This window comes from Thermobia domestica, chromosome 1 (assembly GCF_964235325.1).
Source record: "Thermobia domestica chromosome 1, izTheDome1.hap1.1, whole genome shotgun sequence".
NCBI classification, from domain to species: Eukaryota; Metazoa; Arthropoda; class Insecta; order Zygentoma; family Lepismatidae; genus Thermobia; species Thermobia domestica.
The window spans coordinates 148,539,068-148,553,332 of NC_137454.1; the positions used below are offsets into that span (position 1 = coordinate 148,539,068).

General features: G+C 32.9%; 1 protein-coding gene across 1 annotated transcript in view; it reads right to left on the reverse strand.

Annotated features, from left to right (window-relative positions):
* Positions 1–14,265, reverse strand: part of LOC145689995 (uncharacterized) — a 690,354-nt gene that overhangs the window by 73,118 nt on the left and 602,971 nt on the right. The window contains exons 22-24 of the mRNA XM_081764461.1: positions 9,181–9,367; positions 8,128–8,375; positions 6,366–6,511 (exon numbers count right to left, since the gene is read on the reverse strand). Coding sequence (XP_081620587.1) covers positions 6,366–6,511; positions 8,128–8,375; positions 9,181–9,367 — 581 coding nt within the window. The remainder of the gene's footprint in view (positions 1–6,365; positions 6,512–8,127; positions 8,376–9,180; positions 9,368–14,265) is intronic.

Consider the following 14,265-nt stretch of genomic DNA (forward strand, 5'->3'; position numbering starts at 1 on the left):
GAGGTTAACTATCGACTCTACATTCTACAACGACTATAGATGATTATATGGTTGTTAGTGTGGAGGTTGTTAGTAGTAGGAGTTTAGGTTGTTAGTAATTTTAGTAAATTCGTCAGAGGAGGAAAGTTAATTTGCACACCTCTACAAAATTAATAATAATACATATACGCATAAGAATAGCAAATGGAGAATAGCATGAAACTTCGAATGGAGAAACACCGAATGGAGAAATTTCAGAATAGCAAGAAACATATATCGCCAACAAGACTATCGTCACAATATACTATTTCAACTGTCAGCTTTTACTTTGTCTCCCCTGCCATCTTGTCTTCATGTGAATGGCAGATAATTTATGGTTCCTATCGAGAATAAGAAAAATGAAAGGGAATTGTTGAAATGACCTTTGTCTGAATGCGCATATGTGTTTGTGTGTGTGTGTGTGAATGTATATATGTATAAGTACGTCGGGAATGTATTTGAAGGTTCAGTTGATTGGTCAAGTGCCAAGCTATTTGTAATATTTGTCTTTCAAAGGATGTTAAATCTGGAAATATTCCAGTGCTAGTAAATTCATCTTCCTTCCTATAAATTATGAGCGTTTGTATGCTATAACAAGCGCTGAGAAAAGTTGGCTTCTATCGTTAACAAATGAACGTTCATTTAACGATATTCTCTATTATGTATGAGTTTTAACTGGACTTCTAATACAATGGACCAAAACACAAGCTATTATTAATTAACAACAAAGGATTTTATTTATTACTCATGTATTAAATTTATTATTTGCTAGATTATTTATTTATTACTTAATAAAACCCATATTTTCGAATCCTCTTGCCCAGTGGCGGCGATTGGACGTTAAAAGTGGGGGGCAAGACATGATCTGAATATTTGTATATCAATGTTAATATACAAATTTCCCTGGTTTAAACTACATACATTAATAGGCCATTTCAGAAAAGTGGGGGGCAACTGCCCCCCTTTGCCTCCCCTAATCGCCGCCCATGCTCTTGCCAAGCTCTTTTGTTTGCAATTCCACATAAGTGTTTCAGTATTTTTTAAATTTTATTATTATTATTATTATTACTTTGTATTTTAGCATTATGGCGTTTAGAAGGGATAATAAACGACTTATAAGTAGCCGACAAATTTTTATTTTCTATGAGGAAAGGACTAATCGAGAAAATTAGCCAGTTAGCCAATTAAATTTTTCCATAAAACGTGTAACTTATACAGAAACTACATTTTAATCAAGATTGTATTCAGGGTAAATACTGCCTTTCTCTTTAAAGAGAATCTTCGTATCAGTACGTTTTTCTCAAATCCAGAAGTTTGTAATCGGTGAGTGTAATTGAAATGAAGGGGAGGGGCCTGAAGTTTATAAATTACCTGTAGAACATAATATCCTCAGCACGAAAAGGTGTTTCTGGTGTCTGATTTGGGATATATTTTTTTTTTTTTTAAATAGATGTGTGCACTATTTTTTGGTAAAGTAACAAATTTCTTCCAACATTCTGCATATTTGTGTCTGGTGTTTGACAGTAGCACCGATTAAATTTGAAACTTAATTATAACCATTTTCACAGTTTCTAGCAATTGAGAAAAAGGGCTCACTGAAAAATATATATGACATGTTTTGAAAAAATATATATATTTCCTGTTGCTTCTCATTGAGTTGTCAATTCATTCTCTCATGCTAGCTCCTAGATGTCTACTCAGACATACAAAGAACATCTTAACTTCAGTCAGAACATGCGGGTTTTGAAACTTGTTTCGTATCCTTTCTGACTTCAGCGTTTTCTAAATACATATGTATTTCGCGCCACTCCGCTTTATATTCCGTAATAATTACCACATTCCACTTGCTATAATTTATTTACGTTATTATTGAGAAATTGCAAAGGAATTTGTATTTTTAAAAAATGCTGAAAATACGTGTATCTCTATCTGTGTATCATTCATTCCTAGCTATTCAAAATAAAGTGGTCCCGCGTAGCGTAGGTGTGAGGGACCCGGGTTCGATTCCCGGAGGGGGTACTTGGTCGAAAAAGTGTAAAACACCCTGAATGAGGTTTTCCTGGGTTTTCCTCATTCACACGAGGTACCTAACTTATAGGTCCCAGGCCACTTCCTTCCTTCCCTTTCCCCGGATAGTGTGCTCATCCCTCAAAACGTGACGGCCTAAATGGCCTTAGATGCCGAGAACCCAGAAATCTAAATCAATATTCAAAATAACGTTGAAAAATCTTATTGAGATTGGTCTCAAGATTGGTAGAGCCTTATATGTATTGCATATAGATTCAGAAACTTTGTACATAGTCCTCTCATAACATATTTCGAAATAAATAACTCAAAATTATACAGTTTTTTGTTAATAAGATGCTTGAATATCATGCATACCTGTAACACAAGGTAACAAAAGAAAAATGAAGCCATTAGCATATTGTCAGGAATATTATCGCTATAAACACCCAGACAGACAAAAGTATTCCTTACATAAGATACAGTATAATAACACCATTTGTTTAAAGTAAAGTTACTTCACACTTTATACAATAGTATTGAATATACAAATCCAAAAAATAACTACTGTTGTTAGTTTCTAATATACAGTACCAGTATCATCACTTAATCGTAGACTATCCACAAAAGAGAGAGGCGAAGGAAAAAAGACGATAGTTGCAAAGAACTCCAGAAGACGGAAGCAGTGCAGAGGCAAGTAGTTTCCGCCGGCCTACAACATTTCATGTCGGCTGGAGGCCGAAAGAAACCCCTGCCCCTGAACCAGAAGTATCTTCAAACTGGTCATCACAGAAAACACAATTGTTTCTCAACCACTGTTACTTAATAGGCTGATAGAAAGAAGGCAAGGAAATTAGAAAGTGTATGGATTGATTCTATTAGAGATTACATTTGTTTAAAAATATTTTTAAAAAATACAATACACACAAAAGTAGTTACATAGTACTTACACTCGATATACTACAACTCTTGCTTCTTATTACCTTTAAATCATTAGATCAAAAAGTGTTTGAGTTTAACAATTATTTCTGCGTTGAAGCTATATGAAGCGTGGACTTACAGATTGACGTGGAATTCGAACCGCAAAAGCTCTCACTGGGAATCGAAACCAGGTTTCTTCCCGTGAAGATGCGCACGCTAACTACATGCAACCGAGGGTCTCTTGAAATGGTGACATTTTTGAGGATGAATTCTTCAACATTAAGTTCTAAATAAATACGCAGATAAGTTTTAGTTGTATTCTTTAGCTTCCACAACATTTTGAAAATATTTTAAAATTTGAGAAGGGGAAACTGACGAGCACCTTTAATGAAATTAGTTTCGCTTTTCGTTTGCATAAGTGGGAGTACATGGTTTCCCATCGCATAAATTATTTTCAGTTGTTTTTTACTGTTCTTTCATTGATTATACCATACAAAAGAAATATTCAGATGTATGCACTTTTCCTATATGTTCTCTCTTGTTGAAATTAGAATTCTAATGACTGCACAAGTAACAGCCAATTAGTCAAATGAAATGTCGTGAAAGTGTGGCGCTGTTGTTGACGTTACTTTTGACGTCATAAACAAAAGTCCACTACTCATCAGGCTTTGCAGCTTCAGAGGGGAAAAAGGTAAAGAAGGAACTAGAAAAATGTATATTCATTTGCGTTACTGAGCTGAAAATGAATAACTCATTTCTATTTTCTAATTAAAAAGCATATTAAAACTATTTCCTTCACCTCATGCGTGGCCCCAAATCTTTGTATTAGTGTGTGTAAGTTGTTATACTGCTTTTAACACTGCATAACGTCCTTCTTCATCTATGTCGGGAGAACCTTCCACTGGTCCCGATCCTTTCAAATTTTGTGAGAGTTTATTATATGTATATTCCTTGGTAGTGGTTTACACTAGTGCTGTTGAAATTCGAATATTCAAATATTCGGATCATGAGTAATTACTCGAATTGCAAAAGGAAAAAAAAATATTCGAATGAAGAATGCTCGATTAATTTTAACAGCACTGGCTTACACAGAATGTTTACAAAGCAGCAACATAATCAGAAAGCATGTATTGCGTACGACTGGTTGAAGAAGTAAGGTTAAGAGTTCAGTTTAGTCCTGTCATAATCTTTTAATCTTTTCAAAACCTCACACATGACATTACGTACATCAGACCAATTCTCAACAATGCACACATACACAATGCACACTAAACGAAATTTGGTAGTTTTAGTTTTTTTTGACATTGCCATGAGATGTTAGTGTAGATAAAATCAAGAAATATGCATTGAAATGAGTTGTATTCAAATATATTACATAAAATCCACTTAAGATACAATCTGAGAAGTATCACAAAAGACGCATTAACAAAGATACAGTTATGAAAATAGTTTAACAGGAACCGAATTGTAATCAGGATATTAATTAAATTTATCAAAGATACAACTGGATACAATTAAGTGTATAGTCAGTCATGTTTAAAAACACTTTTTTTTTGTTGTTTATAGATGAATTTCTCAGAATCATTCTGATATCGCCGAATTTCTCAGAAGATAAGTGATACTTTACATTTTTTTTTCAAAAAGATCGTACATTGTTCAGTGCTTTCTGAGATCCTTGTAGTAAATCAAAACTTTCAACGATATAATTTAAGTTGAAGGAGAATAATTTCTAATCGTGACTGCATCTCAAGATCACTCAATATATTAGTAGAACTTAAAGAAAATAGCCATATATACTACTTACATCTCCTTTACCATGTTGCACGGATATAATTCAGTTTTTTTCCCGTACGTTTTTATAGACATTTTGTTTCCATAAGTATAATAAAGGTTGAACTTATATAATAAATAATCTGATATAATGTTATTAATTTATGTAGCTATGTTAATGACAGTGCTGAATTCTTTCTTTATACATCGACAAGCTTTTCCTTGTATATCAACAGGGTTATTTCAAGATTATTTTGCCTCCTGAGTAACAGGAGGCGAAATAAGTCTCCCTCTAAGCAAATAAGTTTTATTAATGAACAATCGTATACATGAACTGAAATTGGAGTAAAGTTCCTAGCTTCTGAGAGATCCTACGGATTTTCACTGAGAAAAAAATATCTGAATTCAACACATTAACAGTGTTAAAAATTGTAATAATCGAATTTGTGTGTATGTGTGTGTGTCTTTTGTGAGTATGTTGTGTATTTAAAATATATTCTGTTTTTGTTTTGAAAACAGTTATAGTCTCAAAGTTTGAAACATAACCAGAATAAATTTCAAATTAAAGAAAAACACGAAAACACATTAAAAAAAACTCAATTATTAAATGTTTATCCTCGTGAAAACTTAAAGTATTAAAAATGATTTAAACATGAATATATTAAAATAAGTTAACCAGAAAACTTCTAATTGCTAAATAAGACATGTGCATAGAATCAGGAAAATATTCGAATGTGCACAGAATATTACATTAGCATAAGGTACAATTATTAAATGGTAAATGTATTCAAGACAGCTTCGCATCTGAGATAATACATTTTTGATGTTCTTGAAACAAACAACAAAAACGTACATATGTTAGAAACGCATTTCAGTGATAACCTTCATATATATTTTTAAAATAATAGTTAAATTACAATTGTACAATTAAAAAATTAAAACTTACGGTCAAGGAAATGATTAAATAAGTTTAGTAAGTTATTTCGACAAGACTAACTTTAAGTTAATAAGTCTTAAATTTTTTTTCAGTGAAAGCTGAAAGTTAGTTTCAAAATGTAAATTAAGAAAATCATAAAGAAAAAGTAGAGAAACAATGCTATGACAATAAACCAAAAATACACTATGCATTTCAACGTAACCTTAAAATGTAAATAATTAAAACGTTCAATGGAAAGTAAGATTCCAATTTTCTCTAGAATATACATAATTAATTTAATAATAGTAATTAAAGACGTAATTATATTGTGATCAATAAAACATACCTTTTTGAATAGTCTGTAGATTACAGTAGTCAATTTAAGGTTATAATAATAATAATAATAATAATAATAATAATAATAATAATAATAATAATAATAATAATAATAATAATAATAATAATAATAATATTCTTTCTATTTTATTCACTTGATTTATGGTAAGGAACAATAATAGCCTAAAAGCTATATTACTTAAGACACTATGCATGGGGATGATTAAGATAATCTACAAATTACTTTTTGCTAACGTTATACGTACATTCTACTGACTTTGCATTCCCTGTTATAAATACCATGAGAAATTTCACTGAATATAAAATTGTGTAGCATTTTATGGAAATCATTTTGTAATAAGAAATAAACCTGTCAACCATTTTTTTAAAATATACTTACTTAAGGCCAGCTACTATTTCCATAGCTCCGTTAAAGTTCCCATAATTCCAGCACGAAAGAGCAACACGCAAAATACACGACAACACAGCCTTACGATCTTCATGCGTGGGTTGTGTTACAATGACATGAGTGACCCATGAACTGACCTGTAAGACAAGATACATTGTAATGTAAACATATTGAAATAAGCTATTTCTTTAACACAGTAACAGCTAATGTGGTCATGAAAATAGAATTTCATACATATAGGATGTACTTGTACACTTGTACATACTTTGTAGTGTACACATACTTGTAACCCAACTCTATAATTTCCCAACTAGCGAGAGATACTAATGAAAGTTTAAGATACAGAATGAATCATATTCCTTCGCACCAAAGCTGAGTGTACTTTGCTGCTACTGCGTTCTGTCAATATTGTAAAAAAACCTAATTTCTTAAGAAACATTTCCTGGGGACATAATAGTAAGATACGAAACTAAAACTCCAACGGATCAAGTATGCATGTATATTTGGCTTCTATATGATTATAATGGAGGAACCTTCTTTTTCGCAACATGGAAAACAAGATAGTATCTTCCACTCTGTCAATGGTTGAGGCGGCAGTTCTAACTGGTAAATAACTAGTGGCGGCTCTTGAGGGAAATTACGTCAGTAAAAAATTACAATTTTTCGCTACAAGCTCAGGGAAGAAAACTTACCTAATGTATAATTCTTTCTATATGAACAAATGTACATTAAGTAAGCTTTCTCTCTTTAGCTTGTAGCGCTAAAATTACAATTTTTACCGCCATAACTTCTCAAGAGAAGCCACTGCAAACAATTAACCCTTAACTACACCTGTGAAAATAAGTTACACGTACACTCTGATGAGGTCTAACAGACCCTAATTGTTTCTTTCACGAATATTGAATTTTATTGTTTTTTTTTTAATTCAATGCTGAGCATTCTCTTTGATTTTTAGTCTCTGCTTTGGCATTTGCTAGTAAGTTGTAATTTAACATTCACTCCAACAGATATTTATATGTAAAGTTGAACATGTGTACTTTCAAAAAATGTAACTTCGTTCCAGCTTGAAAATAGGCTAGCCGCAGAAAGTAACGCCTTCTCCAGCAGCAATGGTATCTGTTGTGTTATTTTGAGAGTTCTATGTATAAAACACCAAAATTTATAATTACAAAGAATATATATATATATATATATATATATATATATATATATATATATATATATATATATATATATATATATATATATATATATCACTGAATTTACAATCCATGACGCTCAATAAATAGTAGACCTAATATTTACATTTTGGTGGGGTATATTACATCCCAATTAATTTATATTGCAAAAAGCCACAGTACTTGTCTTTGTTCCTACTAATGCAATGATAGTTAACGCAAAATTGCGAGAGTAGACAAGATCCAGCACTATTTATTGAGAACCTTTGACTTTAGATAGGAACAAATGACGATTAGGGTCTGTGAGAACCCACCAGAGTAGTTACGAGTTAAGATGCGAAGAACATCCACAAATACCAAAACGTGTAATTAATAATTTGAAATGCCTAAATCGGTTAATAGACCCGGGTTTTAATCTTGGCAAAAGCTCACGTGGTTCGGATATCACGTTAAGTTGTAGGTCTACGTCTGACACATGTTCTCTGCTGAAAAGGACGCTAAATTCTAGTCCAAAATCTGCTAATCATTTCTACTTCTCTTTAGAGCCTACAAATGGATCACAATTAGGTATTTACCTCATTAAATCGTTTGATAAGGCTCCGAACCGAAGGTTTGGTCACAGGTCCAGGATCAGCTTGTGGTTCCCCTCCAAGGTCAAGGGTAACCTGCCGAAGGTAGTCGATAGGTGGGACTTTGTAGAATAATTGGTATTCCGTATTGCCGAGACGAAGCGCTACTTCTTCCGGGAAATGAAGGATCTTTTGCAAGGCTTCCAGTTCCTCTGAATATGCTACTTGCAGTGTTAGGGCTCTTTTTACCAATTCTGCAACAGAACAAATACAGAGAATAGTTTATGCTCAAATAGTGTGGGATAAGTGTCATTAAATATTGCTGTTATATACAAATGCAGATCTAAAATTTGACAGAAAATGTTAAAAATAAATCAACACCTATGTAAAATGAATAGTAGAGAGGGAGTTGTAGAAATCACGACCATCCCCCCACATTACATTAAAATACAAAAAGATATTACAAATACTCTTGATAGGAATCTACTATTACAAACGAATATCTCTAAATAGTACGGTCTTAGACACTTTGCAATTTATCTTAGCATAAGGTATTCAAGATCATGTTTGAATAATTGGGCCACTTGGATACTAAATGTACTAAATTTAAGGAAAAGAAAAATGGAATAATACTATCATTCACTTCTATATATGGGTGCCTTTTTAAAAAGATTTTTATAGACACTAACTCTACAACCATAAACTCTACAATTATGGTTTTAGTTGTCAATATAACAGAAAGATGAATTTTTCATGAGACGTTGAACTCAAATTTCTCTCCTGAAGAATTTCAGTTTTGGATTGAAATCACTTGGCACCCAAATGGCCCAAATATAAACAAATTACTAGTGTTGCCCACAAAACGACACAGAGTTATTCCAATAGAAACATATACATTTTCTGATACCAAAAATTACTTTTACACATTTTTCGAGACAAGACAATCTCAATTCTTGTCTCGTAAGCAACCCTACAAATTAAACAACCTTTGTACATACAAATTAAATTTTCCGTGTGCACAGCCTCTCCTAATTGTGTTGTATATCATTTATCAATTACCTTGTTCAGGTACTCGTCGTACGAGAGCGTGTTCTTCTAAAAACTGGGAGTCCAGCTCCTGCAACAGTTCCCATAGTGCTAGGCCCACGTCACGCAGCGTTCCAGCCGTTGGAACAATCAGGGACCATCGCGTTCCTCGAAATTCAAGTTGAAGTCTATCGTGAGATCGTCCTCCGCCCATACGCCACTGATTTTATAAAAGAAGAAAAGAAAAAATTAGAGAAAATATTACAAATTTCTTTTACACAAGATTTTAAAGGTTATACAACTAATCTAGTCGTAAAATATGTATTTTGTTAAGAACTTGAGATGCAACTAGACAGACGGAATATTGGTACATGAACTTGTACGAACATGCATAACCATGCGCTCACTTCCATATTCATATAGTTTGTTTTCTTAACTTTTTCTTAATGATTTAAATATTACTTGTAATCTAACTATTATGGTCCAAACATTATCCTTAAATTACAGGAAATTATACTCAAATTGATACTGCCAGTCATTACTTATTATAGTTCAGTAACATTACTTATTATAACCCAGTAAATCATATCAGCATAGGCCTATATACACTTTCGAAACGGAATGTGCTAGATCAATCATTTCTAGAGGAACGCGCATGCAAGTTTTGGGGTCTCCTAAAAATATTTATTAGGCACATCACTAACATTTAAAGATAAATAGTTACAACCTTCTGTTTCTAAATGCAAAGTACATAATGTGAAGTAATTTCATTAGAGTATCAAAAGGTGCAGTACATTTCTATTGAAATTGAAATAAATAGCAATCTTGAAAAAACATTAGTTTTAAACTTGCTTATAGGCTACTATCAGTTATGTCAATAATCTTTAAAATTAATGTGAACTTAAGAACTTCTGAATGAGTTGTTGAGAAAATAAAGACCCTTTCAGCAAAATCTATTTATTACTATTGATCACAATAGATTATTCATTTAGCTGATCGCGCCAAGTAAGCATGGTGTGTGTGGACTTTCTTGAGGATTTCTACCTTTTTTTTATTCCATTCTATTCCATTAGAGTCCCGTTTAAACCGAATTTGATAGGAGCAATGGTGCTTCGTTTATGCGTGAAAAAATGTTGTTGGCAACATATGATGCTTTCAAAACTGAATATTAGAACTGAGCATTGCTAAACTAAAGCCATATGACTTAAACAATGAAGTTCAATAGTGCTTGTGTAAAAATTTGATATTTTCTTTTGGCATTTCTTTGATAAAGTTTATTGGAGTTCGGGGCAACATGGCGTCGTGATAGGCAGCACTGTCTCGAACTCCAGTTTGATACAACATTATATTTTCTACGAGTGTTATTTTTAGTTCATTTTATGTTTGTTACGAACTTTAACGAGTGTGGCCATTTCTAGTGACACTAATTTTCAATATCACGAAAAGTTAGCTATATGACAAACTGATTAACACGGGCGACTTCGGGCTCTATGCCTGCGCCATTTTGATTGCAACTTCGGTTGCGATTATGACAATTCAACGTGTATAACAATTTTGTTTTAAAACAATTTCTTACTAATTAGCAATTATAGGGTAATAGTAGACATGGCTTATAGCTGCGACATTCCTATTATAAAACCACCACTGTGGTTATAGAACAAGATAAAGTTTATTATTATCATTCATTTTTTATTATTATCATTCTTTTGCGATTCGGTTAACCCAGAAATTCGGTTAATTGAGATTCAGTTATACGGGACTGTGGAGTATTTCGTTCATTAGTTCCATATTCCTTGTCTTGGTGCGTAATCGTGAGATGTTAAATAAAGAAAAGAACGAGTCCCTTAGATCATGAATTTCTTTGGATTAGTTGTTTGCTTCGTATTTACGGGCGATCATGTTATCAATCTACTGTACTTCAAGAACTTAAAATTTTGACAGGTTTGAAATTAGGATTTTAATTAAATAAACAGAAATGTCTTTTAACTAAAAATACAGCAAACGATCTACTAGCAAACGTACTACCATTCCAGTGTTGTTAAATCACAGTGTCAAGAAAGATGATTAGTAGAAAGTTATAATTATCGATTTATAATAATGATGAACAATAATAGCAATTAACCATTATTTACACGATTTGTAGCCTTGTTCCTCAGCTGGTTGTAAACCACAAGTTAAAATGGTGTTTAATTAAAAACTGTAATTGTTTATACTTAATATTGTTTTTAGTTTCTTCACCTATTTAACTTACGATTAATGCTCAAATTTAAGGTGAATCACCACCTGGAAGTCAGTACATATTTTAGCTCATTCCCTTAACTACTGTGCAATGAAACGTTACATATTATAAATATTGTACTACAGAATAGAGTATTGTTTTAGCTACAGCACAAGATACTGATTCGTTTGGTTATGTCTCCTGACACCGAAAAATGTAAAGAATAAAAGAAAAATATTATATTCGGTTTACAATGAGCCCACAAGATGGCACTTGGTGGTAGATCTTACTAGAAGTGCTCCGTTTTATGAAATTTTTATTTGTATGTGTAAAGTATTTTAAGGTAACAATCTTAACACGAAATAGATATATTGTTTGACCGTTTTTCGTGTCATGTTTCATATTTTATTTAAATATTAATTTACATTTAAGGAAATAGATTTTGAGACGAAATTTGCGCAGAACGCCATAATGCGTTGTTGCCAAATTTCTACGTTTATTGTAGTAGTCACAATAAGAAAATTCCTAGATTCTAGCGTTGCAGTTTGAGAAGCGGAATCGCGCTAAGGGTCGAAAACTAAGTTCTCCAGTAAGTATCTAAGCAGAATCCCATGATTACTCCCTTTATTATCTGACATCAGTAAACACTCGACACTATCTGGCAACGCCGCACTATTCAAGCATCGTTTAGCATAGCACCGAGAACACTTAGTGATCCACCTTAAATGTAATAAACCTTTGGTGCAAGCGGTCTCGGGTTTGGTTCACGATGAGGACACTCGGTCGAAAATGTGTTCAAGTTTTTTTTACAGGCCAGCCATCATGAGTGAGGCTTTTCTCATTTATACCAGGCAAATGCTGAGATAGTACCTCACATAATCGTCCCAGGCCGTTTCCTTCCTTCCCCATTCCCTTCTTCCTCCCCAGTTCTCCCCCCGGTTATTGTGACCGCTGAAGGACGTCATCCCTCATATGTGACGGGCTAACATAGTCATAGGTGCCGAGAGTTCAGAAATCTAATTGCTAACGCTAATCCTAATCATAAATATTAGGGCAGCTCTTGTTCTAATAATAAATAGCAATACACGTTCGTGTTCAGTATTAACACTACTCATTTTGAAATAATTAAATTGAAATAATAAATTTAAGTTGCAATTAAATCGTCACAGTATATTATAATAGAAATATACAAATATTAATGTTCAAATCTAAATGAAGGGTAAGGGGAAAAAACAAGGAATGTCCATGTATGTGATTTTTCGGGTGCTTTGTCCTATCTGTTGGCGACTCTTGGTACTATTTGACTGTATATGCCATGCATGCCTAGATGTAAAAATGTCCATGTAAAAAGGGGCGAAAGATTTAATAATCCTATTCTTTCTACACGGTTTTTAATGTTAAAACGCCGTTTTCTCGAAAATGTAGTTTTGTGACATTCCTTCTTTTTTCCCCTTACCCTTCAAATGTACTTAGAGCATACTAAATATGCTCTATTTTGATATAATTTTAAATCGAAACAACATAGTTCTTAACTTGCAGTTAAATCGTCACAATACAGGGTGGCCCATAATTATGTATATGATGTTTGACTGACTGTAGTATTTGTAATTCTGGACAGAAAGTTTCTATATGGCAACACTGTGTAGTCTGAAAGCGGGGATAACGGTCACTGGACTTAGAACCGTTAGTGTATGCCAGACAGAATGGTGGGGCTGAACAAAGCATTCCAGAACCGCTGGATCGATCGACGTGGGTCTGTGGAGTCGTCAGCTCGATCTCCCGACTTGTCACCACCTGACTTTTTCTTATGGAGTGTTTCAAAGGACAAAGTGTATCGACATCACATACGCAGTTCGGCCGAACTCGGGAAGCTATCGCAGAAGAGTTCCACAGAATAGCAGTACGGGTCTCTCAAACTGCTTGCGACAGCGTTGCGCTTCGTCTCAGGGCATCAATAGATTTGGATAGTGCATTGTGGACCATGTCATGGAGAATAGAGATTAAAATTCTTGTAAGAAAAGATATGAGAGTAATGTGTTTACGCACAATTTTATGTTCAAGTTAAATTGCTAGTTTCTTTACCGTAGTTTTTGAAACATCATCATATATTAACAGCCTCCACGTAAACGACATATATTGGCAATAGACAGCTAGTGACACTCATTAGTAAGAATGTTCACTATTCGCAATTAACGTGACGCGCTGACACATTTGTCTTTTATAAATAGGAATAAAGTTAGTCACATTTCCTGTGAGACGATGTGCTAGTTATTTAATAACGGTAGATTGTGAAAATAAAACTTTATTACCATGATTTACGAAAATATTACAATATGTTTGCTGCTAGTACGTAGCACAATCATAGGAAATACGTAACTTTATAAACAAGAATGTTATAAAATAAAGATTTATTGTTATAAGAGAAGGAAAACATTGCCAGAAATCTTAAATTGACAGTTATATAACTGTCATGTCTGTGAAATATATGTGGCTATAAAAATTAAATACCGATAAACAAACAAAAAATTACCTTTCGTAAGCATTTAGTTAATAAACAAAATAAATAAAATCATGCTTGTTGTTCAATAATAATAATAATAATAATAATAATAATAATAATAATAATAATAATAATAATAATAATAATAATAATACCACATTAATTTATATATAGAGCGCAAATACAGAAAGAGGTTGAAATCACCGCTTGGATATTATTCTTTTAATCGAGTTCATCTTATCAAACATTTCGAATGCATCCTGCAGTGTATGCAACTCTGAATATCATTTTTGTTTGAGAGGTTGCATACAAAAAGTGTTCGAATCATACCGACGTAGAAAATTTGAGACACTGAAGTGAATAATCAATATTTAAGTGAAAGTGGATACAAAAAATAAAA